Here is a 21,739-nt window from a genome sequence, read left to right as displayed (position 1 = left end):
TTTTTATATTGAGAATTTGCTAATTTTATTAACGATTACTCTAAAGTTGACCTCTTATTCATAGAATTGTTCACAGGATTATCATACCATGTATGGGGGAACATGACAAAAAAGGATTAGCAATACCTTGCAGACAATTTACAACTATTTTACTTTGGTTTTAATCTTTAGGTATTATTCATCTTTACGTACCTTTGACATGTTGCTCACTTGAAAGCAGCATAAAAACCACTATTATTCAGAGATTGGATTTGCCTCATGAATATATCAACTATTAAAATTTGTTGAAATATGATGTTTCCTCCTTTCTGGTTTAAAGAAGAATCTATGAGTATTTGTCAAAAAAGGTTGACTTAATAATAAAGAGAAGACCCCAATGGGCACAAGAATAATTTAGATATTACTGGGGGATTGGGGTTTTTTTAATACTAAAATATCCCTTTTTTTTTTTTTTTTTTTTTTTTTTTTTACTTTTGTTACCTCACAAAGATACAGCAGCATTTGATAGCCAAACAAAAAGTGTTGGAATTCTGGACTCAATAATCGAACATGTGAAAAGATTTTAGATCTTCTCGGTAGTGACAGAAGCACTGGATTTTTTTGAAGTGCCTTTGATATGTCCATGAGTCCATTTTTATCATTTTAGTCTAATATTTTGATTTCAGAATGATGATTTAATTAGGATGAACTTTTGATCAAAATTTGAATGCTATTTGGGAAAAGAAAGTGAACTGAATTTGCAGTAGGAGTATATGCAGTGGTGGATGCACCCTCCTTTTGGACAGGAGGGTGGATGCACTCTCTTGTATCTCACACAAGAGGTTTTTCAGGGAGAATTTTGGCAACTGACTGACTTTTCTTCTTGAACTGGACTAGATGAGCAATGACACCTTCCCCCAAATTTGTGCCCCTTTCATAGAAACAATGATCTCCATGAAAAATTTGCTCACTGCTTCTTGAAGGGATCTTTATGTTCTATATATTTAAAATTGCATTTATCCTCAGGAACTATTTAATGATCAGTGGTTTGTGCTTTGTCCATGTTAACTGTTGACATTAATGTGGTCTAGATGTTGCTTGGCAGTTTTCCTTTTGATCCCTCAGAAATGTTCTACTTAAAAAGGAAACTGAATCTGATTGCAATTGAAACATCTAAATATACAGTTTAAATTGGAGTTTTGTACAGAGAAATTTTATTAATGTTTCCTCCTCTCTATGAACAGATTATTTGACTCCTCTCCAGATCATCAGCTCATTCTGAAGCTAGTCTTCTTTCAAAGAGATCCATAAGCATCCTGCTTTGTTACACATAACTTTTTAGTTTTTTGAGTTGGTTTTCATTCCATATAATTCTTATAGATATGATGTTTACAAACTATTCATTTCTCACATAGCAGGAATACAAAACGTATTTCAAAATTCATCCACTGTTTGTAAGAGTGTGAGTTAGATATGTTGGCCTAGGTGGATTCAGATAGAAGCATGACTTTCTGTCGCAACTTCCGGAATCACATAATAATGGATTTCATTATTGTTCTACCAGAGAGGTAAAAAGAAGTAAATACAGAATAATAAAACTACCTGCCAAAGCTTTTCACATTAAGCAACCTTTGACTGACTAAGCATAAAGGTGTAGGTGTTTGAAAATTGTGAATCTGAGAAAGAGAGAATTTTCTTTTCTCTGTTATTGGAACAAATGAAAGGATAGTAGAAAGGAAAGAAAGTTTTTGGAGGGAAGAAAAAGGAAATGTTAGGCCAGAACACCTTATTTCCCCCAAAAGCTCCACTATCTATTTTTTCAGCTATAAGGATGGGTGAGAGTCACAGCGATAAAGCAGATTTTCTGGAGGAATGAGAGGGAAATAATTTCTTTTTTACCCTGCTACATTTCCATTTTATTTTTCAGAAAGTAGAGCAGTATTAGGAAAAGCAATCAGGGAGTTCCACAACAACATCTTACTTTTTCCATTACAGAGAAGAATGTACATGTCCTTTGCTCTTTATGCTTCCCTGTTTGAAGACAAGCTATGTGTATTGTATTAAAACATTCTTGAAAAAAGCTGTCAATAACAGCTCTTTTCACCTCATGTACTTTCCTTTGTTTTCTCTTCTTCAGAATTACATGCATTGCTATATATTTTGTACTCAGAACACAGTTCATGTCAGTATTTCATAAATGTAGTTGTGTAATAGCTTGGAATTCACAGTTTATAAACCATTTAGATATGTATACTAACATAGGGATAGAGAGTTATATGCCTGATGATAGATGTTATCAGACCTATTCATAAAAACCATTTTTTCAGTTTAGCCTCAGATTTTGTTGATGTTTATCCTTGAAAGTCTGTGTGAGCACCAGCATTAAAGTAAATCTAGTTTTTAATGTTATTTGAGTTCATTTTATGAGACATTATATAAGATGAATTATGCATTATTTTATGCATACCTGCAATGGTGTCTTTTAGAGTTTAGATTTCATTTTATTTCATTTCATAGTTTTATTTAACACTTGAATTGTCACGGCCTTGGGGTGTTCTACTGTTTTTGACTTCAGCTTAGGGTCTATAGACCTTCTATTTTCCTCCCATTTCTTCACATGCCTGTATCAGCTTTTCTGCTTTGTTTTTACATCTGTTCTTCAGGGAAACTACTTTTTCAACAAGATTGGTTCAGAATAGTTCAACAATAGTATCAGAAAAGTAAACAGTGAGTTTGTTTAGATGACTATTTTCTAATGTTGCTCTTATTCTAGGGGGAATGTAGAAATTATAGTCTTTTTGCACATTCCAGTCCTAATCACTAGTGTTTCTTTTAAGAACTACCATGCTTAAGGGAATTCATCTTGCTTAAAATATTTCATGATCTCAAGAAACAATTGCCAAATCCCTTATGAGTACTTTTTTTTTTTTAACTTAGTGTAGCAATTCAGGCTATTTGAGGCCCAGAATTTACACCTGACTGAATGAATGCCAAATTGGAAGTTTATGGACTATATTAGGAAGCTATGTAAAATAAGGCTCTAGTGGAAAAGCAGTAAAGAACACACACATCCTTGCTGTACTTTACACTGGAAAAATGTATTTATTTAGGTACTGAAGAGGAAAAACCCTATTGTTCAGTACAAGACCTCTGGGTTTTATTTTGTTTTGAAAACTGCTTACCTTATTTAGCTTTCTCATGTTCTTAGAAAAATCGAAGTTGAACTATTTTCTGCATGATCACTGAATGCTTAAATCTAGTCCACACAGAACCCTTGAATAACACAAACCAAAGTGGAGAGTTCAATTGAAGTCTAGAACAGATAAATGTTTGAAATAACAGCAGGTTAAAATATGAATGGTTGATGTTTTGGTCTTCAATTATTTCCCCTTTCTTATGTTTAAGTTATTGGCAAAGAAATGCTATGTCTTATGGATATTCTTACCATTGGAAAACATTTCCAGTATCTTGGTATTGAAAACAAGTCATCGTGGACATGCAAATTAATTACCACATTTGAAATCATAACACAGACATGACTTTTTTTCCAAATGCTTTGGCTGAATCAAGTAAACAAATGAAACCTGAAGATTTACTTTTTTTTTAGCTGTGTTTTGTGTGTTTCCTTAGATGCAAGCTTAGGAACCAAAATCACATGCTTTTCATGTTGATTATTGATTAATTTTTTTCTTGTCTTTGTGTCTTCCATCAAACATAAGTTCATGACTGGAGAACTGGCTTCCCATGGGTTGGACAGGTACATTCTTCACTGGGTAATAAACTGTCTGGATGGCCAGGCCTGGAGAGTGATGGTGAATGGAACTGCATCCAGTTAGTGGGTTGGTCACTGGTGGGGTTCCCCAGAGCTCAGTATTTGGCTCAGACCTGTTTAGTGTCTTTATTGATGATCTGGACGAGAGCATTGAGTGCACTCTCAGCCAGTTTGCAGGTGACACCAAAGTGGATGTGAGTGTTGATCTGCTGGAGGGCAGAGGCCAGTTGTATGGGCCAAGACTCAAAAAGGCCAAGGGCTGGGTCCTGTGCTTGTGTCACAACAGCCCTGTGCAGTGCTACAGGCTTGTGGCAGAATGGCTGTAAAAATGCCCAGCAGAAAAGGACCCGGGGGTGCTGGTTGACCACCAGCTAAACATAAGCCAGTGTGTGCCCAGGTGGCCAAAGAAGGCCAATGGCATCTTGGCTTGTATCAAGAATAGTGTGGCCAGCAGAACCAGACCAATGATCATCCCACCGGGCTCAGAACTGGTGAGGTCACACCTCAAATCCTGTGTTTAGTTTTGAGCCCCTCACTACAAGAAAGACTTTGAGGTTCTGCAATGTGTCCAGAAAAGGGCAATGGAGCACAAGTCTGATGAGAATTGGCTGAGGGAGTTGGGGTTGTTCAGCCTGGAGAAAAGGAGGTTCAGAGGGGATCTTATCGCTCTCTACAACTGCCTGAAAGAATGTTGTAAGTGGGGATTGGTTTCTTCCAAGTAAAAAGCAATAGGGAAAGAGGGAAAGGCTTCAAGTTGCATTGATGTGTGTGTGCGTTAAATTGGATATTAGGAAAAGTTACTTCACTGAAAGAGCAGTCATTGGAACGAGCTGTCCAGCGAAGTAGTAGAGTCACCATACCTGAAAGTGTTCAAAAAACGTAGATGTGGCACTGGAGGATGTGGTTTATTGTTGAAGATGGCACTGCAGGGTTAACAGTTGGACACAATGATCCTAAAGGTCTTTTCTAACCTTCATGATTCAATGGTTCTATGGAAAATTGATTTTTAAAAGCATTACACTGTCTGTTTTTTCTAAGCTGGTGATTATCCCTCTAGAAGTCTAAATTGGACTGAAGATTGTTCTTCTCTCTCATGTATTGGAATAAAGAAGATAAACTGAAGTTAGCCAGAATTATCTTAAATATGAATTCAGATGTGAGAATAGGAGTATGGCCATTGCTGTTGACCATTAGATTCTAAAACTGAAAATTGGGAAAAAAAAGTAATACTTAATTCATCTGCTGTTCCTTTTGGTGTGTTTTGTCTTTTAAGGTGTCTGTTGGATATTGCTATGAGATTGCACATTATTTTAAAATAAAAGTCACTAAATAATCCCTGAGAAATTTTCAAGAAAGATGTTTCCTTTTTGTTAAAACACAATATTAATAGATAATGATGTTAGAAAAATAAATAAATAAATAAATAAATTTAATCATTAAATAATAAATAAATAAATATTAAACACTTTTCGTCAGTTGTTTTGGTATACATTTATTCAGTATGACGGCATGACCTTTTTACAGTACTCAAGTTAAGCAAATGCTAAAATAAAATGGCAAATTGTCCACTTAGAAGGCGAAAAAAAGGAACTGAAACAAACCAAAACCCAGACCTTGAAAGTCTAGAGTTTAATCATTAGTGCTTGGAATGCTTTGTGTTAGCTGCAGGAATTTCACGGTACTGACACAGCTTCAGATGGTGCACTTCTCACTTTGCTAAATCATTTGCACATTTTTATCTGGTGCAGCTGGCATCACTGCCTTGGAAATCTTCAGTTTCTCTTTTATCATATCACACAGGTATCAAGTTACAGGAAAGTGTGCCTTGTTCTGAAAAAACAGTTTGACTTGATTGTGATGCAGAATCCATGGAACTCTTTTGTTTTTTTTCATTGCTGAGTGAATTTGTGGTGCTCTTGTGGTGTCCTTGTGAGTGGAATATTACTGTCGAGACTTCTGTCTATTCAAAAAAGTTCTTCAAGAAGGGAAATGTGGGAAGGAAGGTCATATCATTCTTGTGGGGGTGAGAAAAGGAAGAGAGAGGAAGATAGAAGTTCAGTACCTGCACATTGGACATGCCCAGACAAAATCACTCCAATAAAGTTATGTTGAAAAAAAATAGGCCATATACTCATGAATATTGTTTAAACTGTCTATTAAATTCAGGAGGAAAATTAAAAATTACTATAAAGGAAATACGTAGCATTTTTTCAAGGTACTGGGCTTTCCGCCTACTTTTCAAAAAAAGTGCAAGCGCTCCAGAAAGCTTTACAAATGCATTATCCATCATTTTTCTGTTTTCTAAAAGTTGTAGTGCTAACAGAATTCTGTGAAATTCGTTTATAAATACATGTGTAGCAATGCTGTTAAAATGTCTTTTAGCTTTAGTTGAACATTCAAAAAGTGATCCAGGTTAAATTCTGTATGAACTAAAGAATAGGTTTAAAGACTCAACAAAAAGTTTGGCTTAGCCAGTATGACTGGAAGTATACTAATGCTCAAATTCTTCAGAAATAGCTATGGCAATTAATGGATTAAACTGCTTTAAAAGTCATTCTTGTTTCTACTTGTACTTTTTTTCCCCCTAGACTGTAATACTGTGCTACTTCATGTGCATACAAAGTGAAGTCAGTAAGATAAGTTCTGCCATGACTAAAAAAATGGATTATATGAAAGTTACCTTACAATGTAGTATTGAAAAGAAAATCATACATTTATAATTCAGTCATGCTTCTGCATAAAGATACATTTATAATGTCAAGAGGTAAGTGTTTTATGGTAAACAAAGCCAGTTATCTGGGTCATTCCAGCAACTTTGAACTAATGAGTCAACTCACACAGATCTCATATAGGTTTGTTTGACAGTTTCCAAAATGCTGTAAAGGCAGCCTTTAAGAACAGAGGAAAATCTATTGTGAATTATAATTTCAGTCATTCAACTAAACTGTGTATGAGTTAAACAATTGTAAAAATTTAGTTACAAAACCATTGCTACTTTCAAAGGATTTGTAATGAAATATTTATTTTTTCTTCAAGAAATAATTTAGGGTTGCCAAGCATAAACAGGCTTTGGTGACCTGAAATGACTTTCAATTCAGTTTAATAAATAAAATAAAAAAAAATAGTAGCTCAAAATAGTTATTCCCATGGCAAAGCTTATTTCTCTAGTTATAAAGAGTAAATTTGTATCTGTGTATCTCATTTCATAGATTTCTTGAAATTACCTAAGAAAGTATGATGTGCAGCAAACTCTTTAGCTTTATTAATGGGCATGAAAGTTAGTCTTGCATTTAGAAACTCCATATGCAACAAATATTATAACAGGATTTTCATTTTCATTAATTTGAAATATTTCTGCACTTCAGTAGCTAAACCACTGAAACAACAGACAGGGCTTGGTAGCTGTGGTGACCAGAGGTTTCAGTTTAACTTTCTGCCATTTTCTGGTGGGAAGAAATGCAACAGATAAGCCACGTGTGTGGAAGTTATGCATCACTAGAAATGTTCTTGTAGACAGCACTCCATTGAATAGTAGTTTAAAATTATCTTTTAAGTTTTTTGAACAATTAGTTCTGTAGCTTGTATTTCTAAAATGCGTAAGGCTTATCTATTACTATAGCCCTAGATTAATTCTTATGTAGAATGCTGGTGGGTTTTATCAAATTCTAATATTATCTGTGAAAAAAAGTTGCATTTTTTTCTATGTTTAGAAGGGCAATTTGTCACTAGACAGAAGTTATATCAACTAATACATAAAACATGGCTGCTGAAATATCTGACTAGAATTTTTCTTTCTGTTGAAAGCTAAATACTTTCTCATTCGTAAAGATATATATGGTTTTCTCATAAGATTGATTTTCCATGAAGTAGGCGATAGAACTGTTTGTGTTTTGACTTCGGTTTGCTTTTACATATTTATTAGAAGAGAATAATCGATTCGATAGCAAACTATTTCTATAAAGACTACTGGATATAAAATTGAAACTGTGTTACTCAGGTTTAGCAGGAAAACTATACTTTTTTCTCTTTTATTCCCTAGGAATTATATATCACAGAAAATATCTTTAGTCTAAGCACAGAAAAATTTTTCAGTAGTCACATTGCTTGACTGAATTATCTCACTCGGGCATTATTTTCTGTGAAAGTAATCACTTGCACTTTTATTTGAGTAGACATCTCTGGTTTTTCAGGTATTTTTTAATAGATATACATAGATGTAGAAGTAATTTTAAATGGATAGTTCATGTAGTCTATTCTCGTATGTCAAGATAAAGATTTTTGATACTTGACTTTTCCAGATATTTTTTTCTTTTCATAGATCAATATCCTCTTTTTAAAGAGGTCTGGAAAAGCATTCTGCCTTTTTGTGTTAATATTGCCTAGCTTTCAGTGTGATTTTTCATGTTTATAGATATTTTGGGCTAATATATTTGGGCTAATTCTAATATATTTAGAAAAAAACCCACAACTTTGCTGAATATATGGAGCGGAAGGGATCAGTCCTGCTCTGAAAAAAAAAATATATGAGGTGTGTACACAATGCAGAGGGGTCTGCACATCACATTTAGCTTACTTAAAATGGCAAAATTAAGTCAGGAAAGTTCAAGCATAATTAAGATTATTTTCTTCTAGCAAAGTCCAGAGGGAAATATTATTTATAGAAACATTATTTTTAAAACTCCCTCTTATCTCTAAAATATTTACCTTTTGCAGGTTGTTTTTTTGGGGGGTTTTGGGGGGCTTTTGGCGATTTTTTGGTCTGTTGTCTGTTGTTGTTTTGGTTTCTTTTTTTTTTTTTTTTTCCTTTCAGAAATCCACGCATGGGTCATTGGTGTCAAAGTTTGTTAGCTAAGTGTCTCTGAGAGCTATACTCATATATACAAGTGTGTAGTGCTTGGCTCGTTTTTCTGAAGTGCTCATAAAGATTGTATCTCACCTTAATAATCTTTAACTTTCATGTGTTTATGTTTCACACATGTAAAGGACATGGAAATTGTTAGTATCTTACTGCTTTTGTAGAAGAAATTGAATGAGAAATTCCATATAACAAAATTATCGTGATATTCTTCTAAATATATTTTTTTTCTAAAATGTGTCAATGATTAACAGTTTGGATTACAGCACACACACCCACATGCCCTTTGCTGGATTATTAATGCCTGGAAAATCTCTCAAAGCTCCCACAGTGTTCCTGTACTGGGTCTTTCTGTCATGAAAGCAGCCCACATAATACTCGTATTGGTGACCACAACAGTTCTGAGTTTAACACTGGAAATAGTTGAATAACATAAAGGCCTTTTCTATTTCCACTCTGCCTCTCTGAAAGCAGGAAGCTGGGAGAAGATATGGCTGGTGGAGCTGGCCCAAACTGGCCAAAGGGGCATCCCACTCCATAAAACATTCTGCTCCAGGATAACAGCTGGGCAAAAGGAGGAGGATGGACTGGGAGGAGGTGAATATTGGTGGTTAAGACACGGCCCTGTTACTTCTGCTGTTTTCCAGAAGATGGCTGGGCATCTGCCTGCCAGCAGAAATTAATGAATTAATTCCTTATTGAATTCCTTCTGTATTCCTGTGACAGTGAGCAAGCAAGCGATCGGGTGGGCAGTACGTGGTATACAGGGCTAACCCACCACAATTTCTTAGTAACAACTGCAGAAAAATGGACAATGTAAAATGCACTAGGAAAAATGTTTCACATAAGTAAAACTGAAAATACTTGACATTTCATTTTTAGTTCTCCTTGAACAGAAATGATGCTGCAGTTTAACCATATGGTTTAAATGGTGCTCAATGTGTGTGCTACGTTTTCTAGTACAGGTCCCTGGGGAAGGTAGCAGAAAGACATCACAGATTTATCTGTAAGAAAGGCTTTGAAGTTAAAAACTCCAACAAAACAGTGTTGTTTCAATGTCTCACACAGGAATTGAGTAATATCTGGAATATGATATGCTGTTTTTTACCATGGATAATTGAATTACTTATTTCATGACAGCTACTTGATCAGGGATGAGTTAAATTTTCTCCTTATAATGTTGTTTCATACAGAAGCATATTTAATCCCAGGGAAAGCCATATATAGCTATCAAGGAAACAATAGTTTTTTACTATACTATTAGCTCAAAAAGGACAAATGTGTTCTTCATGTGAAAAGTTTGCTAAAGTGGAACAGAATATTATTGTGTGATGTGGCAGTTAAACCTTGCTTCTTGAAACCAAATCCTAATTTTAACTGAGTAAAAGTAAATTCTCATCAAGAATTTACTCAAACTTTTGATTGTTTTGATCATTGTTGCTAAAACTAGTCAGTTTGGCCTGTGAATAACAAAAAAAAATTAGATTGTTTTGTCTGACTGAGAATTAAGCTAGCCCTTTGTGCTTTTCTAAAGCCTTATTTCAAATAAGCATTAAAATGTGTGAAAGGTTGTTTAGACTATGACCTTTTCAAAACTGCTGTCGCTATGATGCACATTTCCTGCTCTTCATGACATTGGGTGATGTGTTTGGCAGAATAGAGGATTGCCTGCTGTGCTGCAATTGAAAAGCAATCAACCATTTGAATAAAGGTCCATGTATCTGTAATGAGGCAAACGTGTAATTTGTTTCCTGCTTTGTGTTAAAGAAACTCTTTTTGCCACTGGTTTGACGTTAAATGAATTATAAACATTTTTTAAAATAAAGATGATATGTGAGAAAGACAAAACAGCTAATGCTAATCAGAGCTAAGGATTTAATTGAGAGTAATGAATTGCTGGCTTTAAACTGCTCAGAGACATCAATCTGTATTTACACTTAGAGCCAGCAGCGCTCTTAAGCCAAATCTATTCAGCTGTTTGTGTCAGACCTGTGTGCATTTTCCATTCCCCTCATGTAAGGCAAGTAGCATGTCTGGAGCCCACAGGCCATTTTATATATTTAAATGGTCAATGTAAATTTAACTGGTCAAATGTAAGGAGGGTGATTAAAGAAGGAGATTTTTACAAGGTTTAATATTGTGCCCAAGAATCACCTCCTAGCAGTGAGAGAGAATTGGGCAACTCCTTCTTGGTTCCCATGAGCATAAGAACTGTCCTTGCTAGGAGAGTAATGTCACCTGAGGGAGCTGGCAGGTGAGGTGGCACACAGGACCTTGCTGTGTGGGCCCTGGGCACAGGGCCAGAGCACTGCTCAGCACCACTGGGATGGTGAAATTGAATTTGCTACAGGCAGAAATCTGAGCAGGCACCTCACTGGAGGAAAGGCGCTGTAGTGGAGTTGTCACAGGCATTTGCTCTAATATCAAACAGGTGTTTCCTAGCTCTATTATTGAGCAAGAAAGTTTACAGAGGCAGGAACACATAGAAAGCCTTTGTAATTGCAGAAGGCAAGGGTCAGGCAGCTGCTGAGCCCCCTGATGTGGGCACCTGGAGTGGAGCAAGCCTACAAAGAGGTTGCAACAAGGACGAGAGAAGAGCAGTGCGGCTCTCCATTGTTTCTCCCAGCTCCGGGCAGCTCTGGCACCTGGAGCGGCACCGCTGCGTGCTCCGGAGACTGGGTTCGCTGCTTGTTCCCGGGCGCTGCGTGCTCCGGGAGGGTGGGCTGGCCGGGCTTTCCACTGCTGTGCACAAGGGACATTGATAAAGAGACAAAGGAATGTCCAATTCACCCACGAGGGAGGCGGGAAGACTTTAATGGCCACGGTGAGCTGTAGCGGAGAAACCGCAACCCGCGCTCCCAGCGCCCGCGTGGAGGAAATGGCGCCGAGACTGGGAGGTGCGGGGTTTTATCAGGGGTGGGCTGAGGGGAGCAGGAGCCCCCCTGCCCAATGGGGACAGGCGCTGTGGTGATGATGTGGACCACGGCGCCCAACGGGGACGTGGCAGGGGTGGACCCTGGGCTCCGGGGCGAACGGGGTCGTGAGATCGGGGTGACAGACACCAAATGCTCCGGACGGGATGGGGAGTGGTTACAGGAGTGGCAGGCTGAAGCTCCAATGGCAGGCAGCCTGGAGCAAGCCACCGCGGGACGGGGGAAACACGGGGGGTGCACGGGGGTACACAGCACTCGGCTAGCTAACATAGATCAGAACCCCTAATCTGAACCCAAACCTGGGATGCAACAGAGCAGGTGAAGGATGTGGAAAGGGGGAAAAGTTTCTTCCTAATAAGCAAAAGAGATTTTTGTGTAGTTCTACTTGTATTGTAACTTCTCCTCATTTTCTTATGTGGTGTTTTTGTTCTTGGTCTTCAATTTCATTCAAGTAAAGGAGGTATGATTTGATTTTCTCTTTTCTGAGGAAACTAAAATCTGTGAATTTTGCTGAAGGTGGCTTCTAAGTTCTGGCAAGAAAAACAAATTCATATGATCAAAGATGCTAACCTGACTGTTTCTGGCTGACAGATGCACTTTTATGGGAGGTTTCAATATTTCAGGTTAATAGCTAGGCAATTCAGCATTTACAGATCTCCCTGATATTACTTGGTATTATTTTGTTTCTCACTGTAGTTTTACATAATATTTCCTTTAGCATAATAATTATTAATATTAAAATAATAATTATTTCCTTTCCTTTCTTTTAGGCCCATTCTCATAATTTTTTCCAACTTACCTTTATAAGGCAATAAGAAAGTCATTTTACTTGAATATAGACACCCTGTTCTCCTAAGTGTATTTGGGCTTGACTTTTAAGGTTGAAAAGATCCTGTACAGTCATACTGCCTGCATCAATTTCTGTTGTTCCTCACTGATAAATACAGAGTCCACCAGAAGATCTCAATCATGTTCTATGGAGGTGTAAATCTTTACAGGATTTCCTGTGCCCCTGCTGGAAGGAGGGAGGAAAGGGAGATGTGTGTCTGAGGGCAGAGGGGGAAGGCAGGGAAGAAGGAAGGAAAGGAGAGTACAAGACCCAGCTAAAAATTTATTTTGTACACAGGCAGAATAAACTTTTGTATAAAGCACTCGAGCTTACTTGGCTGGTGCTGAGAGAAAACTATGTCACAGCAAGGTAATGGTGAGCCATGTGTATGATTTTCTTTCACTCCTGCAGGTAGGAGCAGGGCTGAGGGGTGTGAGCTCCATGGGGCTATTTCTGAGGCCCATGGACTGCAGCTCTTCATCTTGCATGGCTGTGAAGCTTTTGTTTGTCCTCGCTTTCCACCCTCCCATCTTTGAACCACTAGTTCTCCTCAGTTTGTTAAGATATGCTTTGTTATGTAGTGGAAATTCATTACTATAATCATTATATTGACAGATTTTTGAACAATTTTTTTATTTACTCTCAAATAATTCACTCTTTTCTTTAAATTTTGTCCTCTGCCCAAAATATTCCTAACAAAAAAAAAATCTAAATTTCTGAATAATTTAATTTACCAAGAGTTCTGGATAATGAGTAGTGCAGATTTAGTGTCATGTTGAGTCAATGTAATTACAAGCTGTTCTGGATAGTGAAATAAAAAATTGTTAAAGAACTGTTGCTAAAATGCTACAGTTGAAAAATAGAAAAAGTCTAGAGCTTTAATATTTATGAGCAGATTCTCACAGGTCATACTGGGGTCTTGCTCAGTGTTAACGCCCTACCAGTCTTAATGGTAGGTGGTGATAAATTTTATTTGCTACTAAAACCTGAGACTACACTGAACATTTACTAAAATAAGGATTACAGTCTTGGTTGGGCCTTTCATAGATAGTGTATTAAGCAAAGATACTGCTGTAGAGGTGAAATTCTAATTTACAGAATTGTTTTAAATAGAAGAGGGAGGAATGGGACCACAGGTCTTTTGACCCCAGAAATTACCATTAGTTATTTGCACACAAAATATTGGTGCATTGTCTTGAAAAGTAGCTACCACTTTGTTTTCCATGACACGTGGGTGATGCAGCAAGTTAGGAATGAAGCCATGAATGTAAATTATATTGTTAGGGAAGTAAGAAAACAGTTCGAGTTTATGAGAGAATGCTCAGCACACAGAAAGTCTGTGTGTGTCGTTCCAGCTCAGGGCCAACTGTAGAAGGTGGTGATTCATACTCATGAATTTCCGAAGTTCCACTGTGTAATGTTTCTCTAAACTGATTAGATAGAAGGATAAAGTATCTGTGTGTGTTTCTGTCAGTCTTTTGCAAGCTAAAACATTAGCTTAATTCCCAGATGTAAATGAATCAAACTGTGACCTACAACTTGCTCAGCTATGGATTCTGTTGAAGTAGCCTTTTAATAGGCAACCTGTATGAGGAATCCCAAGTGAAAACTTGAAACTGTATTTATTAATTTTTTTTTTTAAAGTTAAAACTATTTTATTTTCTCTACTGTCTAAAAATAAAAACTTCTGCCCTTCTATTTGGTATCTATTTAGAGTTTTAAATTTCAAGAGGATCTGAAAAAATCTATCTGACTGCTGTAATTCTTTGAGTGTAATACATTTTTAGTGATAGTTCTTAAAGTGAGGGTTTTTTTTTTAACTTAAGGCTGTGATAATTTGAATGTTTCTTGACTTTCATATGGAACAAAGTATGTTTTGTTTCCTGTAATACTTTAGATCCTCTCAAAATGTGTAAATATAATACTTATTTTAGATGAAAATTCAGAGTACATAGCTCATATGGGTATACACTTCCCTGTTTTTGTGTTGTGGCATTTGACAAATGTAGACTTGACTATCATCACATAAGCAATAACAATTGCTGGGAAAGTATTTGCATTCATGGCTAGATGATTTGTCATCCCAAATTACTGGCTTTCAGTCTCTCAATACTGAATATGCTTTGCTGCTTACCTTCTCAACTAAATTACTGAATTATATCTAAATATGGCATCCTAAGTTGTTCTCAGACTAATTTACTTTCTAAAACGTGTCCTTAGATAGAACAATAGCCTTCTGAAATACTCAGTGTTTGTGATGATGATGGTCTCCTGGATCGGTTCTGCACCCTAAGCAATTTTATCCCAGGAGATTTAGCTACACTGACATTCAAGAAACCCAACCAAACAACAGAAAAAATCCCCTAAAAAAAACCCAACAAACTGAAAAAAACCTCATCCATGTTCAAGGTATCAAAAGTATACCTTTGATAATAATATATCCAGGAATGAAAAGTAATGGTGTCAATTTCCTAACAGTGACTGAAATAGTCAGGCATTCATGAATGGGCTGCATGTCACAGCCCACATTGCTTTAAAATGTGGTTTCTTCTTTGTTAATTGCAAGATTCCTGTAGCTTAGTAGCAGTTCTATTCCAAGGTTAAAATTATGGAAGTACCCTTTTTGGAAAGAAAAAAATAAAATGAAGGATATGCCAAATATAGTGATTTTTGCAATTTGGACTTGAGCAGTGAAAAGCAGCAGAAGTTGGTTTTACTTAAGCTAGGTTTTGGTTGTTCATTTGTTTTTTTAACTTATCTCTAAAACCATTTCTTGGTATTTCTCAGTACCTCTTTAGATTGATTGATTTGTTTACATTTTCATAATTGGGTGCATTTTTAGTTCAAATTTATGGTTGTGAGCATTTAGTCACCTGTTTTGGAATTGCATGGATTTAATTTATTTCTTTGCTGTGAGTGATCTGGTAATCTGGTAACCACAGTTTGGTGGACTGCTTCAGAGTACACTTCTACCAATTTTTTCTTAAATATGTACTGTAAACACTGTATAGCTGCTCCTTCTCAGTGCAGAACAGTGCCTGTTAAACATGCTAAAACTTATGGCTATAACTTAACGCTGACTTAAGGCTTTAGATTGTATCTAGAGAAAGAAACCTGCTTCTCTTGAGGTCAGTGGGAATTTTACCACAGACTTCAATTGAAGGAGTTGCATATGCAGTGATGTATGCAAATTTATGTATTGTTTTGGAGTAGTTAATGGTGTAAAATGAATATATATATATAACATTTCATAATAAATACAGTTTTTCATTAAGGCAGAAAAGTTGCTTGTTTATTGCTGTACATAATTGGTATATGTTGACAAATACCAATATTATAAATATAAATATATATAATGTAAATTATTCTCCCTTATCTGAAAAAAGGTGTTTTGCATTCAGGCATCAGATTCAATTACAGTACTAAGATGAAGTCCCAAGAGAAGTCTTAAATGAGTTCTATTTTCATAACATACAGCACAGTACATTTTTGATTCACCACACACCTCTCAATAATTCAGAGCAGTTGTCAGATGGAGTTTTAAGATCTTTATCTTCAGTTCAGAAAGCATAAATAATAATGGTTTATGTACTTTGTCCTCAAACTGTAACAATTCCATCACTTCTAAGTTCTTATATTCTATAATGTGAGTACATGACCTGTGCTGTAAAGCACTCTTGGGTATTCCAAAGCTTTATTTGAGCTTAGCTTTAGTATTAGAAAATAGGGAAATTTGGTTTATGTTAATTTCTGTCAGTTGATGTCTGTTGCTCACATGTAGTGGTGATAAATTGTCATGAGGAGGAATACTTTCAAAAACTTAAGGGAAAATTTTAATGTTGAATTGAGTTTTCCTGTTTCAAGTAATTTTGTTGCATGAGCAGATAAACCCGCCATTGGTCTGGTCTTTACATGTGTATAAACATCACTGTGGCTTAATTATATCAGCCATACAACACCTGAGGTGAATATGTAGTCCTCTCAACTTTGTGCTGAAATTGTTATCAAGTAATATAGTGAAAGCATGTCATTAGAGCCAAATTTCATGGTTGTGTGCTTTATGTTGTACATTTGTCTATAAAATTTGTGCTGTGTGAGAAAGCAAGAAAATCAAAGCATGGTTGTCTAATAGACCCATAGGCTTCAGAAGAAAAAGTGGTGAGATTTTATATCTTCACTTCAGTAAGTGAAGAACATAAATTCTCAGTGGCTTGAAGAAATGTGCATCAAGGTATTGTATTGACATGTTAACATTTTGCTATGGAAAATAAATCTAGTACGACCAAATTACTACTAAGCATTTTGGTTTGCTTCTTCATGCTATTTTTATATGAGTTAGCCAAGGATGGATTCAGCTAGGATGTGGGGATAAGGAAAGTATTGCAAGGAATTAGACTAACAGGTCTTTGTTCTGGACATTAGGAGTACAAAGCGAGAGAATAAAATTAAGTAACTGTGAAGGGCAGTGTCGATTCCCACATTTGAAGACATTTTAGTATTTTTATACATATTTAATGACACATTTATGTAACCAGAAAGCCTATTTATTGATTATTGCAATTGACAATTCTGCTTTCATATTCACATAGTTTTCACATCATACACTTTCTCTTGCCAAGAAGCCATAGTTAGTTCTATGGCAGTCAAAATGGAAACTGGGGATATAATAAGGAAATATTACTGTGCACTGAACTTCCCCTTTCACCAAGAGATCTGCTACTGACAACAGTGCTTATCTTACATGGTGGCAGCAGCGCAGAAAGGATAGATTGCAGACAGATGGCTTTGGTAGCCTAATGTAGACAATCCATTTCCTTATTTTAGGAGCGGAAGGAACTGAAAGTTGTGGCCAGCAGAAACTCTATTTCTACTGCAGCAGTCTTAAAGCTCTGTTTGCCATCCAAATCACAATTTTCATCATTGAAATGCCACTTAGAGGTTCATGTGACTCCTTCTAGCCACCATTTACTTGATGTATCAGTCCTGCTCTTCCATGCTCTTTTTCCTAAAATGTACTTGTAATGCCACCACAGAGGTTTTGTCATTTTTTTGTTTTTAAATTCTCCATATTGATTCAGAGCCCTGATTCAGCTCTAGTTATTCTCATGGATCAGTCTCAATGTGTGAATGTCTATTTTATTTGCCTGTCAGAATTCATGGAGCTTCTGGAAGATGATATTAATCACATGGTTTAGATTCAGGTAGACCTGCAAGGAGCACAGAGTTAGATTCAATCCTTATGGGTCCCTTCCAGTTTGAGACATCCTATGGTCTGAATTCTGGAGAATACATTTTTCTATAGCATGCAACAATATAGCAATTTTAAGGTGACAAACTTCAGTATACATTTAAAAAGTAATGATTTACTATGAATTTTTTAATGAAGAGTAACTCTTGTTACTAGATCTTGCTCTAAATTACAGTTAGCCTATGACAATGATTAAAAGTATAAAAGTCATGATAAAGAGACTAAATTTTTTAGCATCAGGCTGACCTATGTTTAATATTGGTCAAGGATGTAACAAAAGACATAGCCTCACTTCATTTACTCAAATCAATCCTTTTTGTATCTTGCGTGGAATTAAGCAAAATGTAATTATTAAATAAAAACTTTTTTTTTTTTTTTTTTCATTTTCTAAGGGTATTTTGGTCAGGATGGCCATTTTGGATCATGTGAAAACAAGTACTGTGGTCTGGGCAGACACTGCGTTGTGAATAGGAAGACTGGCCAAGCTGAGTGTCTGTGCATGGAGCACTGCAAGCCGCATTACAAACCTGTATGTGGGTCTGATGGAGAATTCTATGAAAACCACTGTGAAGTGCACAGAGCTGCCTGCCTGAAAAAGCAAAAGATCACTATTGTACACAATGAAGATTGTTTTTTTAAAGGTAAGCATGGCTGAACAATATCTGGAATATTGCTATCGGGTATGTGTTTTCAAGCTGTTCAATTAAATCTCTATAGCGTCTGCACAGAGTGTACAGTGAATAAATGACTTGAAATATTAATACAGTAAGTATTGCACTCCAGAGATACCTTATGGATTTTTTTTCCTATTGTTTACACTCAATGCTCTAGGCATTTAACCTGAATAAACTGGTTCTCTCTTAGAAACTAATCTATGGCAGCTTGCCTTACAAATGTGGTTGCTGACATCATTCATCTAAATACACTTATATCCCAAAGCCTTAAGGATGTTAATCTTTGTTGCAGGAAAAACAGAATTTAGGATTTCAGAGTTTTGGAAGGTTGCAGGACCTGTGCTCATATTTGGTGTTGAAGTTCATAGAGCAGCAGCTTATTCATGGATAAATTGGTCTTTCTTGCTTTGAATTTGGATAATGAAAAGTATACTTGTGTACTCATCAAAGCATGCAAGATTAGTTACTTTCTAATCTTTTCAATGCTGAGATGCCAGCCTGAATTCTGAGAGCTACACCTTCTGCTAAGCATTTTGTGCTGACAATGTCAACAATTGCAACGTGCTCTTTTTTTGTATGATTTGAGTGCACCTTGCAGGCTTCTGGAAGTCTGCCAGTGCAGACTTTGAATATTTGTGACTTCTTTGACATATTTTGAGTGTGTTTTCACTGGTTAAAAAAAGATGGATGGCTTTGGCGGGAGGGGAAATTTTCTTAATAAGGTCCTTGTTTATTAGTCTTTTTAGTGCTTCCTGAAAACATGATAAGCTCAGCAAATTCATAAAAAAAATGCTGAGGTACAGTATCCATAGGTTAAACTGGGGGTGTGGAAATCTTCTAACAGGAATCCATATATAAGTAATAGCAAAAGTTTAACTTCATTCAAAACTAACTGTGGACACTGGATAAAATTGATATATCATCACAATATGTAGGCCTTAAGTACATAGCATGTGTTCTGAGGTAGTGGAAAATAAAAAATGGGATTCTAGGAGTATAACATATAGTGCTTGTAGGGAATGGTTTGTGTGTTAACAACAAAACATGAATGCTTCAATCTTAACAATCACAATCTTTTTTTTAAAAAAAAAAAACTTTGATGATGCAGTACTCTGGTAGAAGAAATGACAGTAGAAAACCATTAAATGTTTAAATTTATGGGGCTAATTTCAGTTCTTTAGTATGGTGTATACAACAGAAATAATTCCAGAGCATGTGTGGGAAAAAATATAGCATTGCTACATTTTTTCCCCTTAGAAAAAAAGAGATTTATTTATGGAAATGAAACAGTACTTCAGGTAGAAATATAACTCAAATGTTGCCTTAAGTTTTGTTAGCTCATCTTTATGTTTTAAATTCACCATGCTTCCTTCACACTTGTTATTGTGGACAATGATCTGAATGATCAGCTTCGAGCACCTAATTTAGATGCTGGATTAAAAAAGTTAAAAAGTAGGTTTTTCCTACTTACTGTCAATTACATTCTTTAGCAAGTAAGTGAGTGACTTTGTCTGAGATGCCTTCTGAAAACTGTTATTTATCAAGTTACTTAACTTCTCTAATTTGGGCTATAACTACATGCCTAAAAATAATGTAGAATATTTCATTTTCCTTCTTCTTTCTCATGTTGATTTCAGTAGTGTTAAACATATGAGATGGGAACAGTTATTTTTCTTTATCTTATTTCATATATACGGGCCTTATTGATCTCTATGTTAACTTTGCCTGCTTCATTGCATTAGCAGAGCACAGTGCTGTTAAAGCATTGTTGCCTTTTGTGACTATGTTCCAACATCTCCTATCTTTTGTGAATATCTTCCAAAATCCACTATATCTATAAGGTAATGGAGGCAGAAGATGTCAAGCTATTTTTATATGATTTCTTTCTTTTACAAAACATTTCTAAGCTAACCACTAGTACATTGCCTTCAATAAAGTTAAAGGTTCTGCCAGTTACAGGTCAAAAATATTAAAAAGCTAATAGGAAAAACCCCTCAAGAGTGCTCCTCCTGGGTAGAGAAGGTGAACCCCATCACTACTGGTGGTGTCAGAAGGGCACTGCCACGTGTCCTCCTTTTAGTTTAGCTGACATCCTCCAGCACGTGATCTCATTTCAAGGAGCTGCTGCTGAGACCATAAAAATTCAAAGAAGATCAGAAAACAAATCTTCTGAGTGCTTTGTTTAGGCTTTCACAACATCCTTTAGAAGAGGCTAGTCTGAACTGGGGCGGGGTGTGAGGGGAATGAGTTCCTCCAAGATGCTGTTACATAATAGGATAGTCACTGTCAACGAGTATATTAAGACAACAGTTAAATACTTTTAATTTATGGTTCATTGCTAATCATTGATTTTCAGATCAAAGTACTGTTTAGCTGCTTTTTGGGTTTGTTTTTTTGTTTTTTTTTTTTTTTTTTTTTGGTGTATTTTATCTCTAAGAAGGCAATGCTTTGAGGTATTTGTGCTTCAAACCCTCATACTGGGTTCTCTGTTCTCCCCTTTTCAGGGGGAAATATTTCTTGATTGCAGAACTTTTAAGTTTTAGATTGGGTATGGAGCTCAAGATGAGAGAAGCTGAGAAAGACACTTTATATAAATGAGTAAGCTTACCAGAAAACACTAGTATACTGTGTCTGGAGAACAAAATTTTAAAAGCTAATGTTCTATATACTCAATTAACATTATAACAGTAGCTAGGTAGCTATAATTATTTGAATAATACATCTTGTAACCAAATGATTTATAGTTGATCTCAAACATCATGAGTTCTACTTAATGATTTGAAAATTGCCCTTTTAAACACTTACATGCTTAGTGGAATTTAAGGATTGCCTTGCTAAATAAAAGAGATCTTTGGCTTACATGTTGAAACTCCATTAAAATCACTGAGAAATGTGTGTCTTAGCTAAGCTATACATAGAACACAGACAAAAAGCATCAAGGCCCTCACAGAGAGCAATTTCTGAAACATATGATAAATACATTTTGAGGTAGTGAAAGCTGTGTCAAAGCTGTACTCTGCTGACATGCTGTTTTTTAAACTAAAACGTCAAATTCTGATGCATTAGCTGCTTTATATTGTAGCTTATTTATTTCCAGATTCATTGGAGTACATCCTTTTTTCCTTTTTTTCCCCTTTTTACTTGCTATCTTTATTTCTTCACACCAAATTAAATCACACCTTTTTCTGAAACACGTGTGGACTACATGAAAAACAGTAATAGAAGTTGAAAGTTTGGCCTTGATGATTGAGACTGTTATGCAAGTGTTACATTTTTCACACGGATCAAGATAATGGCCATAATTAATTAAAAATTACTTTTCCTCCACTCCTATAATTATTCCCTCAGTTACTTATTGGCATGTCATGATGCATCAGACACTGAATGATTTTTCCTACTGGCTTGGTTAGATGTTTAGATGCCAACTGTGACCCTGAGAATTAGTCAAT

General features: G+C 36.0%; 1 protein-coding gene across 1 annotated transcript in view; it reads left to right on the top strand.

Annotated features, from left to right (window-relative positions):
- The window catches only part of FSTL5 (follistatin like 5), a 273,705-nt gene that overhangs the window by 68,493 nt on the left and 183,473 nt on the right, over window positions 1-21,739 (top strand). The window contains exon 4 of the mRNA XM_053976601.1: window positions 18,009-18,257. Within this exon, the coding sequence (XP_053832576.1) occupies window positions 18,009-18,257 (249 nt within the window). The remainder of the gene's footprint in view (window positions 1-18,008; window positions 18,258-21,739) is intronic.

The sequence above is a fragment of the Vidua macroura genome, chromosome 4 (genome assembly GCF_024509145.1).
Source record: "Vidua macroura isolate BioBank_ID:100142 chromosome 4, ASM2450914v1, whole genome shotgun sequence".
NCBI lineage: Eukaryota > Metazoa > Chordata > Aves > Passeriformes > Viduidae > Vidua > Vidua macroura.
The sequence above is the reverse complement of the archived record's forward strand: the minus strand, read 5'-3'. Positions and strand labels throughout refer to the sequence as shown.